Genomic DNA, 16277 nt, shown 5'->3' with positions numbered 1-16277 from the left:
TATTTAACTTTAAAGTTTTTATTTATAATGCATATACTTCTTCCAAATGTCTCACCTTTCATTAAGAAACTCTAGTCCCCCATTCAAATAAATTGTGAATGAAGTTGGTTTAAGATCTGCTACAGCCTAAATTCTAACATAAAATGATGTTCTGGATGCAAAGCCCCATGTGTAACTTCTGTTACTGGTATTACGAACAGATGCCTAAACTTTGTTACGGATATTAAAGATTTATTTTTTTAATTATAGCTAAATTCTGGTACACAACTTTGATCCAGATATTCAATATTTCAACCTAACATTTAAATTAATTTTTCCTTTTTTAAAAATAAATCTTGAGTACCCAATTATTTTTTTTCCAATTAAGGGGCAATTTAATGTGGCCAATCCACCTACCCTGCACATCTTTGGGTTGTAGGGATGAGACCCACACAGACACAGGGAGAATGTGCAAACTCCACATGGACGGTGACCCGGGCCTGGGATCGACCCGGGTCCTCGGTGCCGTGAGGCAGCAGTGCTAATCACTGAGCCACCGTGTCGCCCCTTGCTTTGGACTTCCTAATCTCTTCGCATAATTGTCAATTTTAGAAGGTAAAAATTTACCTTTTCTGCAAATGTGAATATTTTCCTCTGATCAACTCCACCAAACTGTGCATCCACTTTTAAATATTCTTCATCCAAGGCCTAAAAGTGTAGAAATGATATTTGAAACACAGCTTAATCTTCCAGAATATATGTGTTTTTTTTTTTAAATCGGCTTTATCTTTCTGTTTATATTGATTTGTAACTTTTAGTGCAAAAAGAATAGGTACATGAAAACAATCTCTTGTCCATTAAGTTCATCACAAGTATTAAAAAACAGCATCACAGAGTTAATACAAGAGCAGCACGGTTTTGGACACATTATTGTAAATTGATAACACAGATGAAAGTTAGAAATGTTAATAAGTAAAGTTTGAGTTGCCTCGGGACATCACTTGAACATCAGCCAATTGGTCAGTCTTTATATTTAATAACTTGAAATCCCTTTCAATATATTGATAATGGATAGTTTATACAGAAAATTGTTTCAGTTTTGTTCTTTCGCATTCCTACCTGTAATCCCGGATATAGAAGCCCACTGAGGAGCGGATGGTCCACTTGTTTAACCACTTCAGCACCAGCCTTTTTGGCATCATGCTGAGTTACCACAGAAGATAACTTGTAAACATCCAAAGTGTATTCTCTGAAAGCATACGGAGACATTCTGATTTCGCAAAGCTCTTTTACAACCAAAAGAACTGAAACAATATTGAACTCATTAAAGACATCAAAAGAATTTCTGTCCTATATTCCCTCAAATGATATTAATAGAGGCTAAATTCTTTGCTCTCACCTGCTTAACTGAAAATCTGTTCCCTTCACAAATCTGAGTTTTTCTATCGGTACACCTATACTTTCCAGCATTGCTTTTATAACATGTTCATAGTATTGCGTCCTCAGCTCAAGCAGTTCCCAGGGAGCTTTCATGTTGTCCAAATAAGCATGTAAATCAGCAAACAAAATAGTTACCTGGAGTGGAAGGGGCGGGGGGGGGGGGGAAATAAAGATTTCAAAACTATTTATTACTTCAATTAATAATTTTATAATTTCCATCATGTCTTAGAATTGGTGATATGGCATCCTTATAAAATAATTGCACAGAAACAGAGAAGCAGCATAAATATAGAAAGTCAAATGCCGATATCTCTCGACCTCTTCACTGCCTCCATATTGTCAAGAAGCTTGTCCTGCATCCAGTACTGTATGAGCAGAAATTTCCTCCAATTCGACACTGGGAAGACTAAGTCATCGTCTTTAGTCCTTGCCAGAAACTGTCTGTAACTAAATTCTCTCTCCTTTGCTAACACATTTTGCAGCATGGGCTAAACTATTAGTAACCTCAATGATTTATCTTACCCTGAGCTGAGCTACTGACCCCACATCCTCCCTTTCACCAGGACATCGTGCATAATAACATCGGCCTCAGAAAATCTTCTGAGAAACCCGTGTGTATATTTTTATAATCTATCTCGAGACTCGTCTATTTCAATGCTCCCAAGTGACCTTCCATTTTCCGCATTCCATAAGCCCAAGTTAACCCAACATTCTCATGCACATAACCTAACTTGCAGCATGTCACATTCACCCATCATCCTGTACTCAAACGTACAGTGGTTCCTCATTCCCCAACACTTCAAATTTAAAATGTTCATCCTTGCATTCAAATCCCCTTCCCAAACTCTGTAACTGCCTACAGCTCTGAGAAATCTCCATTCTACCAATTCTGGCATTCTGGGCATCTCCAACTTCCGTTGCCTTACCATAGGTAGCTATGTCATCATCCTTCCATGGCCAAAGCACTGGAATTCCCTTCCTAAACCCCTAGGAGCACCCCCTATGTTTCTTAAAACTTCCCATGGTGCAGGAAGCCATTCAAGCAAGTCAATGGGAATGTAGGAGCAGTTGGGGACAGTATAGTCAGGGGGATAGACAAAAATTGCAGCTGAGAGAAGGGGTCCAGGCGCCTGTGTCGCATGCCCAATGGCAGGGTTCAGAACATCTGCTCTAGGCTGGAGAGGAACTTGCAATGGAAGGGGAAGGATCCGGAGATCATGGTATGAATGGCATAGAAAGAACTATGAAAGAGGTTGCGTTGAGGGAGTCTGAGCAGTTAGGAGCTAAATTAAAAGTAGAATCTCAAAGGTAATAACGCCTGGATTGTTACCTGAACCACAAGCAAATTGGCATAGGGTAAATCAAATAAGAGAGTTAAATGCGTATGGGAGAAATGGGTTTTGATTCATGCGACACTGGCACCAGTACTGGCTGGACTGCTGGGATGGTCTTCACCTGAACCATGCTGGACGAATGTTCTATAGCTCGGGGTTTAAACTAAATTAGTTGGGCAAGGGACTAAGTTTGGAAAAATATGATGAATTAAATAGAGAAGACAAGTCAAAAGAGAAAGGTAGGAATAAGGGAAACGATGATCAGAGCACAGCAGGAAGGGCAAAGAATACAAATCTAAGAGTGCACCAGCAGTTAAGGTTAGAAGTGACAAAAAAGTAAAGACAGAACAAAAGGCCCAGCATTTGAATGCACGTAGCATTCAAAACAAAACAGATGAATTGCCAGCACAAATGGAAATAAAATATGTATTATGACAACGATTACAGAGAGATGTCCACAGGATGACAAAAAACTGAGATCTAAATATTCAAGGGTACATGACATTTAGAAAAGACAGGAAGCTAGGAAAAGGTGGAGGGGTAGCTCTGTTAATCAAGGATGACATTGGTACAATAGAGAGAGAGAGATGACCTTGGTTCTAAAGATCAAGGTGTGATATCAGTTTGGGTAGAGATGAGAAATAATAAAGGTAAGAAGTCATTTGAGGGAGCGGTTTTTAGGTTCCCTATCAGTAACCATGCTGTAGGACAAAGTATACAGGAAGAAATAATGAGGTTTGTGAGAAAAGTATAATCAAGAGTGATTTTAATCTTAATTAGATGAGCCAAATCAGATTGGCAAAGGTAACTTGGATGATGAGTTTCTGGTGTTTTTGGGCCAGTTTCTGAGAGCAGAACATTTAACACCAAGCAGAGGGCAGGCTATATGAGACCTGGTAATGTGCAATACGACAGGATTAATTAATGACCTCAGAGTGAAGGCACCCCTGTAGAGGGTACAGATAACATGCTAGAAATAATTATGAATCAGTCGATGAAAGGTCTTAGCGTCTTAAGTGGCTCCTGAGATAGCAGATGCATTGGTTTTAATTTTCCAAAATTCCCTAGATTCAGAAAAGGTCCCATCAGATTGGAAAATATCAAATGTGAAAGAAAGGAGGCAGAAAGCAGGAAACTACAGGCCAGTTCACTTAACACCTTTGGTATAGTGTACAGGTGAGGGCACATCTGGAGTATTATGTACAGTTTTGGTCCCTTTAGTTAATAAAGACCATAAGACATAGGGGCAGAATTAGGCCACTCAGCCCATCGAGTCTGCTCCGCCATTCAATCATGGCTGATATTTTCTCATCCCCATTCTCCTGCCTAAAGGACATAAGAAATGCATTGGAAGCAGTTCAAAGGAGGTTTACTGAACTGATTCCATAGGATCCCTAGAGGCCATTCAGCCCACGGAGTCTGCATCGACCCTCCAAAAGAGCACTCTACCTAGGCTCACTCCCCCGCCTTATTGACGTAACCCCCCGCATTGATCATGGCCATTTCACCTAACCTGCACATCTTTGGACTGTGGGAGGAAACAGGAGCATCTGGAGGAAACCCTTGCAGGCATGGGGAGAACATGCAAACTCCACAAGACAGTCACTCAAGGCCGGAATTGCACCCAGGTCGCTGGTGCTGTGAGGCAGCAGTGCTAACCACTGTCCCACCATGCCACCTTGTATGATGCCTAGGATGGGGAGGTTAAGGTTGTACAGGCTGATTCTACATCCATTGGAGTTTAGAAAACTGAAAGGTGATCTTCTTGAAACATACAAGACCCCAAGAGGATTAGACAGGGTGGACTCTGAAAGGTTATTTCCCCTTGTGAGAGAGACTAGAACTAGTGGGCACAATTTACAAATAAGTGGTTTCCGATTTAAGACGAAGATGAGAGGATTTCATTTTTCTCTTAGAAGGTCATAACTCTTTGGAACTCTCTTCCCTAGACAATAGGTTGGCAGAGTCATTGCATGTTTTTAAGTAAGAAGTCTTACAACACCAAGTTAAACTCCATCAGGTTTGTTTCGAACTTGTAATTTGCCTGAGGAAGGAGCTGCGCTCCGAAAGCTAGTGATTTGAAACAAACCTGTTGGACTTTAACCTAGTGTTGTAAGATTTCTTACTGTGCCCACCCCAGTCCAACGCCGGCATCTCCACATCATGGCATATTTTTAAGGCGGATGTAGATAGATTCATGACTAACAAGAGAATCAAAGGTTACTGGGGGGCAGACAGAATATGGATTTGAGGCAACAATAGATCTTATTGAATGGTGGAGTGTGGTCTACTCCTGCTTCTAATTCGTATGTTTGTAATTCATCCAATTAAAAATAAATATGGAAGCTCATTGTAATGCGACTATTACCAAAATTAAAATTGATACTGAAAAGAACAGCTTTACCCACACCAATTCTTTTATATTCCCCAATTAAGAGGCAATTTAGCGTGACCAATTCACCTACTCTGCACACCTTTTTGGGTTGTGGGAGTGAGACCCACACGGACACGGGAGCAAGTGCAAACTCCACGGGCAGTGACCCGGGGCCGGGATCGAACTCGGGTCCTCGGCGCCGTGAGGCAGCAGTGCAAACCACTGCGCCGCCGTGCTGCCCCCATACACCGTCAGTTTCCTACATGGTTCTGACTGAAGGAGGTCATAGATTTTGCAGTCCAACCTACATATTTACACGAGCACTGCATCAGAACCCCCTTACTACATTTCCTATTTGAGTATCTCCTTAAATAGCAGAATCCTGTGGTGCATTTTGTCAAATTCTATGACACAGACAAAACAAAAAAAGTTAACCGGTCTTGTAAAATAAGGGGCATCAGAATGTGCATTAGGTTTATGAAAAATCTGTGATTTGTTTCATTGTTGTATGATTATTTGAAAAGTTAAAGTAACAAGAGTTTTAAATCAGTGAGGGATCTTATCTTGTTACAGTTGACTTTGATTGCATCTTGCAGTTATGTCACTAATTGTGTGAAAACCATCCTCACCTCACATCCAGCTTTTAAGAAGTCAGCAATCTTTGACATTGGCACAAAGTATGCTACATGAGGTTTCCCAGTGGTAGCTGTTCCCCAGTAAATACGCAAGTCCCGCTCCTCCAGAATTGAGCGTAGCTTATTCTCACCCAAGACTTCCTGCAAAGAAAGAAAGAACATTTTTTCTTCCCATCTACATCGATTTAACATTATTTTTTTTTCTGAGGTAAAGAGTATGTAGGTTAGCAGGGGAATTTGAGACATCCGGACGTGGTCACCCCTGCCCTTTTGCAAATCGCCCCAGGCACAGTAAGGGTCCAGGATTACAAGGCGTGTCCAATGATGGAACCAATGAATTTTTGGTGGTGGAAGAGGTAGGACTTCAAGGGGTAATGGTTGCTTACAGGCAGAGTATTCTTCAGGATGAGAACTTGTACTCCTTTTGAGCACACATGTGGAAAGCCATGTGAAGCCACCTCATATTCTTTTCCCGAGTCTGCTTGCTAATTTAAATTGAAAATGGGAGGTTCTTACAAGCAACCAAAGAGAAAAGGGGAAAACCGCAAGGTGTGGAGAAACAGGCAGAGATGTCCTTAGGCAGATCACTGTTATAAAGGCTTTCTGTCAAGTAGAAACCATGAAGCTAATGAAAATAGTTAAAACTTAAAAGCCAATATCTAGACACGAAAATTACTGCTTTCAGTAAAGTGATTGGTCTCTCAAAGGTAATCAATTATCCACTGACTCCAACACAGACGGAATGCTATCCATTTAATCTGATTCTTACTTTACTACCAATATAATGATTTGAACATTGTTCATTAACGTAAATTATTTGTAATAATTTGCAACACTTTGTCAATTTAAAAAAAACATTTTCTTGATCCTACAGTGTATTCAACTGTTTGTTTGTTAGCTACAAATGTGAGAGTTTACAACAGTTTCTAAGTATTCACAAGTTTATGATGGTGAACTCTGCTCTGAAGAAGTCATACGGACTTTGAATGCTAACTCTATTTTCTCTCGCCACAGCTGTTGCCAGACCTACTGGGTTTTTCCAGCATTTTCTGTTTCATTATGGTAGAGAAGCCATTCTGGCCCATGTTTCACCATCAAACTGATTATTAAATGATTCCAGTTGTTTTGCTGTTACCAGATTTCCCCTGGCAACCTATTCCATACATTCATCACTTTGTGCAGAAAAACCTCCTAATCCGAAAGGAGTTTGGTATTCACATAAGATCGTACCTGCAGGTTCCTGTTGATAAGACTGATCTTTTCCTCTAAATTCGTATTGTCGCCCATGATGCTGAATGTTTCTTCTGATTTCCAGAGATGAACTGGAAGAAAAATAATGCCATTAGCTTCTGGAAAAAATAACCTCAGCTCATTGCACTGCTGAAGGTTTACCATTGCTCACAGATGTTGCCACTGCAACATGTGAACCTCTCCAGTCCAAATACTTCCTCAGGTTTAGATGACTGATCAACAGTACTAAAAAATACAAAACAAATGTTAGTATACTTATGACGAATGTGATATAAAATAGTTACTTTAGAGATATTAGTTAATGTAATGTAGAGGTAGGCCAGTCTAATTCTGGTGAGTTCACAGACAAAGGATTTCAGACCGCATGGAAAAGCAGGAAGAGGTGTGTCCACCAAAGCAGGAGAAAAGGATGCTGAGTAATAGGGGCCAGAGGAAGGGATTGGAAGTGAGCCAATCAGAATAGATCAAACAGGTCAGGAGGGATATAGGCTGACCTATGGGCGTCGAGTATGTGAAACCTGATACCATTTGAATTGATTTGCAGAGATCCCTTTGTCTTTTTGTTCATTCGCTTTCCTGGATATAGGAGACTGGACGTGTCCTATGTTTCTGTGAGAGGAATCAAGCTTGCAAGCTAAATAAAATAACTAATGCTGTACCTGCAAATCCATCTCGACTTGTATTGAGGCCAGACTGACGGGTAAAGAAACTTGGGATTCAACATTTGGTGCCGAAAACCCGGATTTCTCAAGATGGTTCTGACCAACTGCGAAATCAGAATTAGACTGATTATGAACAGGAGGATGGGGAAAGAGGGCCCACAATGCAGAACTGGAAAATGACCACGCATTGATTTTTCCCCTCTTCTTATCGTCTGATTAGTCTGGTCACTCGCGGTTGGTACGGAAAGATCGTCTCGACGAAATCAAAGGTCAGTCTGGGGATTAGCAATTTAATTGATGTGATTTCATATTGTTAATTCGGCTTGGGTTAGGTTATGGAGTTGATGAGACATTTGAAATTGAAAATGGTTCAACTCCATGTGTGAGTTCTGATTCGGCTTGGGTTAGGTTATGGAGTTGATGAGACATTTGAAATTGAAAATGGTTCAACTCCATGTGTGAGTTCTGATTCGGCTTGGGTTAGGTTATGGAGTTGATGAGACATTTGAAATTGAAAATGGTTCAACTCTATGTGTGAGTGTTTTAAATATATTGTTGATTAAGCTAAAATTGTACCCTTGGACTGTGGTGGCGAAGGGCGCAGTACTGAGGACTAGTTGAGATTGTGGGGAATGCTGCATATTGGTTGAAGCAGAAGTCTCTCAAAGGGTTAACAGCAGCAGCCTGTAGTGTAATAGGATACCTTTCCTTTGAGTCAGTGAACTCCAGCAAAGTTACGTTTTGAATTAATTAAAGGAAACCAGTGGGTTTCTCCACCTCTTTGATAAAAGTTATTATTTTCGAATGCAATTGATTGAAATTGCCAGAATCTTAAGTTTTACTTACTTGAAATAATGTTTATCTCATTTTATCTGGAGATTAATAGAAACTTAAAGAAGGTCACGGACGCCATTTTAAAAAGTGTAAATCTGGAGATGATAGTTGACTGTGCCAACATTTTTGTGAATGTAAGAAAAACTTGTTAAAAGAAAAATTGTTAAGATAAAGAATTAATTAAGTTGTAAATGTTATACAAGTTTGTGTTAAGCAAATCGTAAATTTAGTTCTGAGTTGAGGTCAGAGCTAAGCTTGCAAGTTGCAGTAATTCAATTTGAATTTTCAAACATTTTTAAGTTAAAAAAAAAACAGTTAGAACCTTTTCAATCGCTTTGCCAAAAAAAAAAAACGCGCAAGTAGAGACAGGAAAGACGCGGGTCAAACAAGAGATGAGCTACGTAGGTCAATGGCTGGCCTTGAATTGACAGAAAATGATAAATTCAATAATTTAGAAAATGTTCACTAAAAGTTCCGACTGCACCTGTAGCATTGTCTGCACTAATTCCAGAACCACCAGAGTATAATAATTGATATCCAGTCACTGCTCCCAGATTCCAATTATGCCAGTAACTCAAGCCCTTTTGGGTGATAGTATGGGTCCTGATTTACCATCTTCACGATCAGTAGAGAAAGAGGAGCTCTGTTTCGCAAGCCCAGTTAGCTCTAGGACCAGATCTCGGACAGCGAGAGAACGGCTTGATCCTCACCAGAAACAATTAAGTATACCACCTAAGTCCCTCCAAAATAAGGAGAAACCGCAAGGTTTGTAGAACAAAGGGAGCTGCAACAGATGATTTTGAAGAGAAAGAACTCCCTCTAGTGACAGGGAGAGACGTCGAAGAACCAGAGGAAATAGCTAGAGTGCCCCCTGGTGAGATTCGGAGACAGTTGCCGATTAGGAAGATACCAAACCCACCCAAAGGGACCCTCAGCTCCTTTTTATGGCCCACCGAATGCATCAACAGCTTTACAACCGCAGCCCCCTCTGAGGGGCCATTGGTCTACTGGGAGAAGAGGACGAGGCAGATATAGAGGGAGCAATGCATGTTTTAATTGCGGCCGTGCAGATCACTGGCAACAGGAATGCCCCTTTAAAAGACAGGCAGTAGAAGGAGATTATCCGACCCAAAGGAGGGGGTACCCACCAAGGGGAGGACAGACGAGATACACTGACTTCTCCCAGGAAAACCCTTTCCCAACACAGGATTGACTAGCTAATTTAGTCATAAGGACTCTCCAATCGGACAGGGAACCTATTATCTCTCTGCAGATAGGAGATCAACATCACTCATTTGTAATCGACACTGGAGCAGCCATGTCTTCTGTGCAATCAGAACTTCGACTACCACTATCCGACCACACGCAGCAATTGTCGGGGTTCCAAGGACAGGTGTGTGAGTATCCTATTTCTGAACCTGTGACAGTCACTTACGAGAATAAGTCTGCAGATCATCAGTTTGTAGTGACTACTGGATTGGACTGTAAATGGTTGGCCCGAGATTTACTGTGTATCTTCCAGCTACAGCTAGAGTACGGAGACGAAGGGGTAACGGTTAAATCATGGAGGATGAGACAACAGTGCTATATTTCTATCACCCCCCAGTGGTGGACGTTAGACATTGAACAGTCACTGCATCACGTTACCCTGGCCTATGACAGAACTGGACGAAACAGGGAGTTGGAGGACAAATACCGGCCATTAATTGGGACCAAATGGCCAGTCAAGGTTACAGCCACAGTCACGGGAAAAGAAGGTACAGCCGATTTTGTTACAATATCACCACATTTATGGCCACAGTCAGCTTCGGTAAGCTCTCATATTACACGTCAGGTCCACGACCAGTACCATGCCAGGGATATGGGGCGAATGGTAAGGAGGGCAGTGGATCATTCGGATCCAACAGAGTACGCACTTCAAGTCATGCCGGATGGCACTACCATAAAATATTTTGAGGTCCCTGAAACAACTAACACTCGACTGCAGCATCACTGGGGACATGATGTGTTGGAATATGTCAATCCACAGGTCTGGACGGAATACCCATCACAAGTGGGAAAGACAAATGTTACACCTATAAAGGTAATGATTAAGGATCATATAAAGCTACCTTCCATTCGGCAATACCCCCTGAAATCCCAAGCTGCTCTGTCAATAGACAAATTAATTCAAGAGCTGTTGCAACAGGGTATTTTGGTCCCTTGCCAATCAGAATGTAACACCCCCATACTTGCTATGCCTAAACCAGCCAAACCAGACCAGTACCGATTAGTACAGGATTTACGTTCAATCAATGCCATCACATAGCCGTTACATGCTCTCACCCTCCAACAGGATATTACGGTGTATAGCTCCCACTCAGTCATCGCACTATTGGGGCAACTGCAGACTCAGCATCTTACCGCAGCTCGTCAGAATAGGTATGAGGTATACCTTTTGAACAATCCACGTCTGACATTTAACCACTGTACCACTATCAATCCAGCCTGTTTTCTTAGTGGTTCCCCTGTCCATGAAGACGCACCTGGCCACGACTGTTTAGCCTTGATTCAGGAAACTACCACAATAAGGGGCGATTTGAGTGATATTTCGTCAGAACAACCTGACATGATTATGTGTCGTCAAATATCCCACCGGGGTTTAGTTAATGACCTACTGCAGGCCCTTCTTATGCCCGTGCAGATTTCCGTTATTAAATGCGCTGCCCACACAAATGGTAAGACCCCAGTTGACGTTGGTAATGAACGAGCAGATTGTGCAGCGCGGACAGCCGCGCAAATTCAGCAAGTGATGGTGCCTAAAATGTTAAGTCAGACTAAACGATCTACTATAAATATGTCTGCTTCTGACAAGTCAATGCCAACCATCCAAGGCGTCATAAGGTTACAGGAGGACGCTCCTGAGAGTGATAAACAAATGTGGAAACGGTTAGGTTGTACATATGATTCTGTTTCCTCTTTATGGACCACGCCAGCACATCAGACTTGTATGTCTGATGTACTGGCTTTATGGGTCATTGAATGTGTACACTTTGCAACTCATTGTGGGGCTCGAGGGACTAGTGATTTGTTGCTGGACACTTGGTGGCACCCTAAAATGAAGGGGTTGGCCCAGAGTATCAGTAATCGGTGTTTGATTTGTCAGCAATATAACACCGGAAAAGGTATCCCTTGTGGGATGGGGCAAACCCCGTTGCCCAGTGGTCCCTTTGAGACGCTCCAAGTGGATTACATTGAGTTGGAAAGGTGTCAATGTTATAAATATGTTTTGGTCATTGTGGATGTGTTCAGCAGATGGGTCGAGGCGTATCCGACTACCGATAATAAAGCTGCTACTGGGGTTAAAGTTCTGATGCGGGAAATCATTCCCCGGTACAGTAGACCAGCTCAGTTGAGTTCTGATAACGGGCCTCATTTTCTTGGACAGATTAACCTGCCTCCCTTCTCCAGTGCTATTTTACCGGTGTGGAGCATGATGGGGTGGCTACGCACCGTCTGTGTGATATTTGGCCTCACCTCGCTTGGAGTGTTATTGGCGATGGACATGGAAAAGGGGAATATTATCTATGTTTGTAACCCCAACCAATCTACAAGGATACATCACCTATGCAAAGGTGATGTTCTTCGCTGCCCCCATATACGAGGACATGGTATCGACTCATGGAAGGTCGTCAAAGTTAAGGAGAATGCAGGACTCATGAAGCAATTGCACCGGTCCCGGCGATGGGAAGGGAATATTATCTGGACATTGCCTTGTTTTTGGAATACATGTAAATTTGATTTTGGATGTGTTAAGATTGGTGCAATAAAGGTAACATCAGGTCATCAGGAGAGCATAGGAAGAGGCTATGAGAAAGAGAAAGGGACTAGAGAGAGGACGGGGCGTGTGAGAAGGGAAGTACAGCTAGAACGTAGGTTACCGGGAGATACACTTAAGTTAGTTAAAGGCCAAACTGAGGAAAACCCGGGTAGTATGAATCTCTTTTACCAGATTTACCACCGCTTGTATGGCCAGGGACGGGTTGTCTGCTACCCGAACCCCGCAGCGGTGTCTAGGTTATTTTCTGTTTCACCGCTTTGGGGCACTCCCCAAACGGTGGTTCATTGTCAGCATTCCGAGCCACTGCCCGAGCAAGTCACTCTTCCTTACGATCCGGGTTCAGCACCACCGGCTATTTGCCTTCCCCTTCCTCGGGATAATTCCCATTCACAGTATGATAGGCTGCAACGGTGGAGGGCGTACATACCTAGCCACTTCACTCCCAATAGGGATTCCCGGTCGTACGAGAATTGTTTCAGCAGTGAAGGATACGGCTGTTTGCTGGTAGAGGTGGAAACGAATATAACATGTCTGTTCCCCACCTGTACGGACAGGAGGTGCCATATCACCCAGGCGTCTGGCCAATGCGTTTGTTACAACACCACTTGCGTTCCATTGAACGCCGGCCTCCAGCTCCTTTGTGGCTGGGCGAATGTCTCTCATATCACTGTTGGGACTAGGGCTTTCCGCATTGCTAGGCGGCCCGAATGGGTGTTTCAAAGCTGGATAAACTGGGCTACTGGGGGATCCTTACGCAACCGATATACTGATTGTGATGCTAGCCTGCACACGGAACAAGGATACTAGTTTTTATTTAATGGCACAGCGACCAATGTTTTGTCACCCCCATTTCCCCGCCAAATTGCTATTGGGACTCTAGTCCCTACCACAGTCCCCTGCCCTTCGGCGTGGAAGCTGCATAATCAGTTAGCACGCCGGGCAGTCTCTGCTGAATTTTGCGAGAACTGGAAAAAACCTCAGGTTCTTGCACCCAACCGGGGCCACTCAGCCGGGTGGAGGATTCTGAGCGTCTTGACACTGGGAGGTGTGGGGGGTTCTTTGGCTGTCAGCGATAGGAATTATTTTATTTGTGGCCTTACCATCTTGGGAAATGAAACGTTGGGAGCCCTCGGGGCAATAACCAAGGAATTGTCACAGCTACGGTTGTTTGCAATGCAGAACCGGTATGCTCTTGACTATCTTCTGGCCCGTGAGGGTGGGGTATGCGCCATAGTGCAGGGCAAGTGTATCATGGGAGTTCAGGACTTGACCGCTAACATCACTAAATTTATGGATCACATACGGGATCACCTGGACAGAATGCAGGATCCTGGCTCTTGGGGTAACTGGGGATTTGAAGGTTGGAAGGACTGGTTGATAAATATGGCCATGTATTTAGTGGTGGCTATTGGCTGCATCTTTGTGGGCCTAGCTATCCTTAAATGTGTGTTGGGTAGAATGCGGGGTGCACTGGAACAGATCAACGCCCCTAAAATCTTAACTGTTAAAATCCATGAGAGTGCAGCAGATGAGGGGGGGGGGGGGGGGGGGGGGGGGCTAAGCCAGGAATTGGAAATGCAGCGACGGATCTTTTTAGATGAGGAACCGTAGCTATGGATTGGATAGTTCGGTTATCATGGAATGATAAAAGGAGGGAATGACGAATGTGATATAAAATAGTTACTTTAGAGATATTAGTTAATGTAATGTAGAGGTAGGCCAGTCTAATTCTGGTGAGTTCACTGACAAAGGATTTCAGACCGCATGGAAAAGCAGGAAGAGGTGTGTCCACCAAAGCAGGAGAAAAGGATGCTGAGTAATAGGGGCCAGAGGAAGGGATTGGAAGTGAGCCAATCAGAATAGATCAAACAGGTCAGGAGGGATATAGGCTGACCTATGGGCGTCGAGTATGTGAAACCTGATACCATTTGAATTGATTTGCAGAGATCCCTTTGTCTTTTTGTTCATTTGCTTTCCTGGATATAGGAGACTGGACGTGTCCTATGTTTCTGTGAGAGGAATCAAGCTTGCAAGCTAAATAAAATAACTAATGCTGTACCTGCAAATCCATCTCGACTTTTATTGAGGCCAGACTGACGGGTAAAGAAACTTGGGATTCAACACTTATATTTACTGCACTGTGTCGATACATTTTCTGGTATTTGATTTGTCCATGTTAACTATATAACCAATAATACATTATTTGAAAACACCTTCTAAAAACAGGGATTTGGACAATGAGACTCCCACATTCAATATTCTACCATCGACGAGATTTGTTAAGGATAAACTTTGTCTAATTTGATTGAAATGTTGATGATGTAATGGAGAGTGTGGCTGTGGGCAGTGCAGTTCATGTCGTGAATATGGACTTTCCAAAAAGGTGCTTGTTAAGAGGTTCTAGGGATGAGGAACTAAGAGTCACATAGACAGATTGGAGGAGTTGGAACCATCTTCCTTCGAGAAGAGGAGGTTGAGAAGAGACTTGATAGAAATATTCAAAATTATGAGGTGCATGGACAGAATAGATGGGCAAAACTATTTCCATTAGAGAAGGAGAAGACACAGATTTAAAGTGACTGTAAAATTCTAGAATGCGTTGCTAAGTGTGGTGGAGGCAAGGTCAATCAGAACATTCTAGAAAACGGTTACAAGGAGAAGGTGGCAGATGGCACATTTGCTCATTTGGAGAGCCGGCACAGGCACAAAAGGTTGAATAGCCTCCTCCTAACAATTCTGTGATAAGTACCCTGTATTCAGTTTGCTACAAATATGAGATTTTGAATTTGCTGTGATTTAGGACTGTCTTTAACGGAGGGTAAAATGGAGGAGTGAAGGTGGGTTCATGTGACCTGTTCTGAATTATGCTGATAACAATTCTGTGACTTTGTTGCTAAAGATTAAAGGGGGTGGGGGGGCTCAGTTCATTTTACTCGGAAGACAGTGTAAGATCTTCATACTTGTAAATGACCCAAGCAGCTATGCTGACATGCTTCATTGAAGAGACAAAGATCGCTGGAGTTTAAGCAAAGCTGGAACGTTCGCCGAGTTGTGGCTAGAGTGGGATCCCCAGGGTAATCCACACTGGGGATTAGAATTTGCGCAGCTGGAAAAGAAAAAAGGAGCTATGGATCACTTTGGACCAGTTGCTGGAGAATGAAATGTGCTTTAAGGAACAGAGTAAACTGCAACTGTGGGATTTGAAATGAAAAATGAAATGAAAATCGCTTATTGTCACAAGTAGGCTTCAAATGAAGTTACTGTGAAAAGCCCCTAGTCGCCACATTCCGGCGCCTTTTCGGGGAGGCTGTTACGGGAATTGAACCGTGCTGCTGGCTTGCCTTGGTCTGCTTTCAAAGCCAGCGATGTGGCCAAAGGCCAGCCCTGTGCTAAACAGCCCCTATAGTAATCGCTTGTTGTCACAAGTAGGCTTCAATGAAGTTTCTGTGAAAAGCCCCTAGTCGCCACATTCCAGCGCCTGTTTGGGGAGGCCAGTACGGGAATTGAACCCGCGCTGCTGGCATTATTCTGCATTACAAGCCAGCTGTTTAACCCACTGTGCTAAACCAGATTTTCAATTGTTGTAAAAATTTAATGGGTATCTTTTCTGTTTTTAGAATACATAAGTTGCCAACTGAACTAGTTTAGTCAATGCTGCTTTTTGTTTGTTGCAGTAAAGGTCTTAAAATTTCAACTCTTGTTTAATCTTTTCAGTCAGTCAATGAAATTCAAATACCTATTTTTAAAAGAGATCAGTCTCTCCAGGAATTATTGTGTTTAAAAAGCTGAAGTCAAAACATAAAAGAGACAGTATCACCATGGATACAAAACTGGCTAAATGATCAAAAGAGTTACGGTGAGTGGCTGAACATTATCATGCACTGAAGGGTGATATACAGTGGAGTTGCCCAACCACTGCTGTTTTGATATACGTGAAGGCTTGGGACA

General features: G+C 42.6%; 1 protein-coding gene across 3 annotated transcripts in view; it reads right to left on the bottom strand.

The window, feature by feature from the left end:
* yars1 (tyrosyl-tRNA synthetase 1) overlaps positions 1–16277 on the bottom strand; it is a 53737-nt gene that overhangs the window by 35131 nt on the left and 2329 nt on the right. For all 3 annotated transcript variants that reach the window (XM_072501094.1, XM_072501093.1, XM_072501095.1), the window contains exons 2-6: positions 6993–7084; positions 5757–5903; positions 1379–1554; positions 1099–1228; positions 607–687 (exon numbers count right to left, since the gene is read on the bottom strand). In XM_072501094.1, the coding sequence (XP_072357195.1) occupies positions 607–687; positions 1099–1228; positions 1379–1554; positions 5757–5903; positions 6993–7084 (626 nt within the window). The remainder of the gene's footprint in view (positions 1–606; positions 688–1098; positions 1229–1378; positions 1555–5756; positions 5904–6992; positions 7085–16277) is intronic.

The sequence above is a fragment of the Scyliorhinus torazame genome, chromosome 1, assembly GCF_047496885.1.
Source record: "Scyliorhinus torazame isolate Kashiwa2021f chromosome 1, sScyTor2.1, whole genome shotgun sequence".
Classification (NCBI taxonomy): Eukaryota; Metazoa; Chordata; class Chondrichthyes; order Carcharhiniformes; family Scyliorhinidae; genus Scyliorhinus; species Scyliorhinus torazame.
The sequence above is the reverse complement of the archived record's forward strand: the minus strand, read 5'-3'. Positions and strand labels throughout refer to the sequence as shown.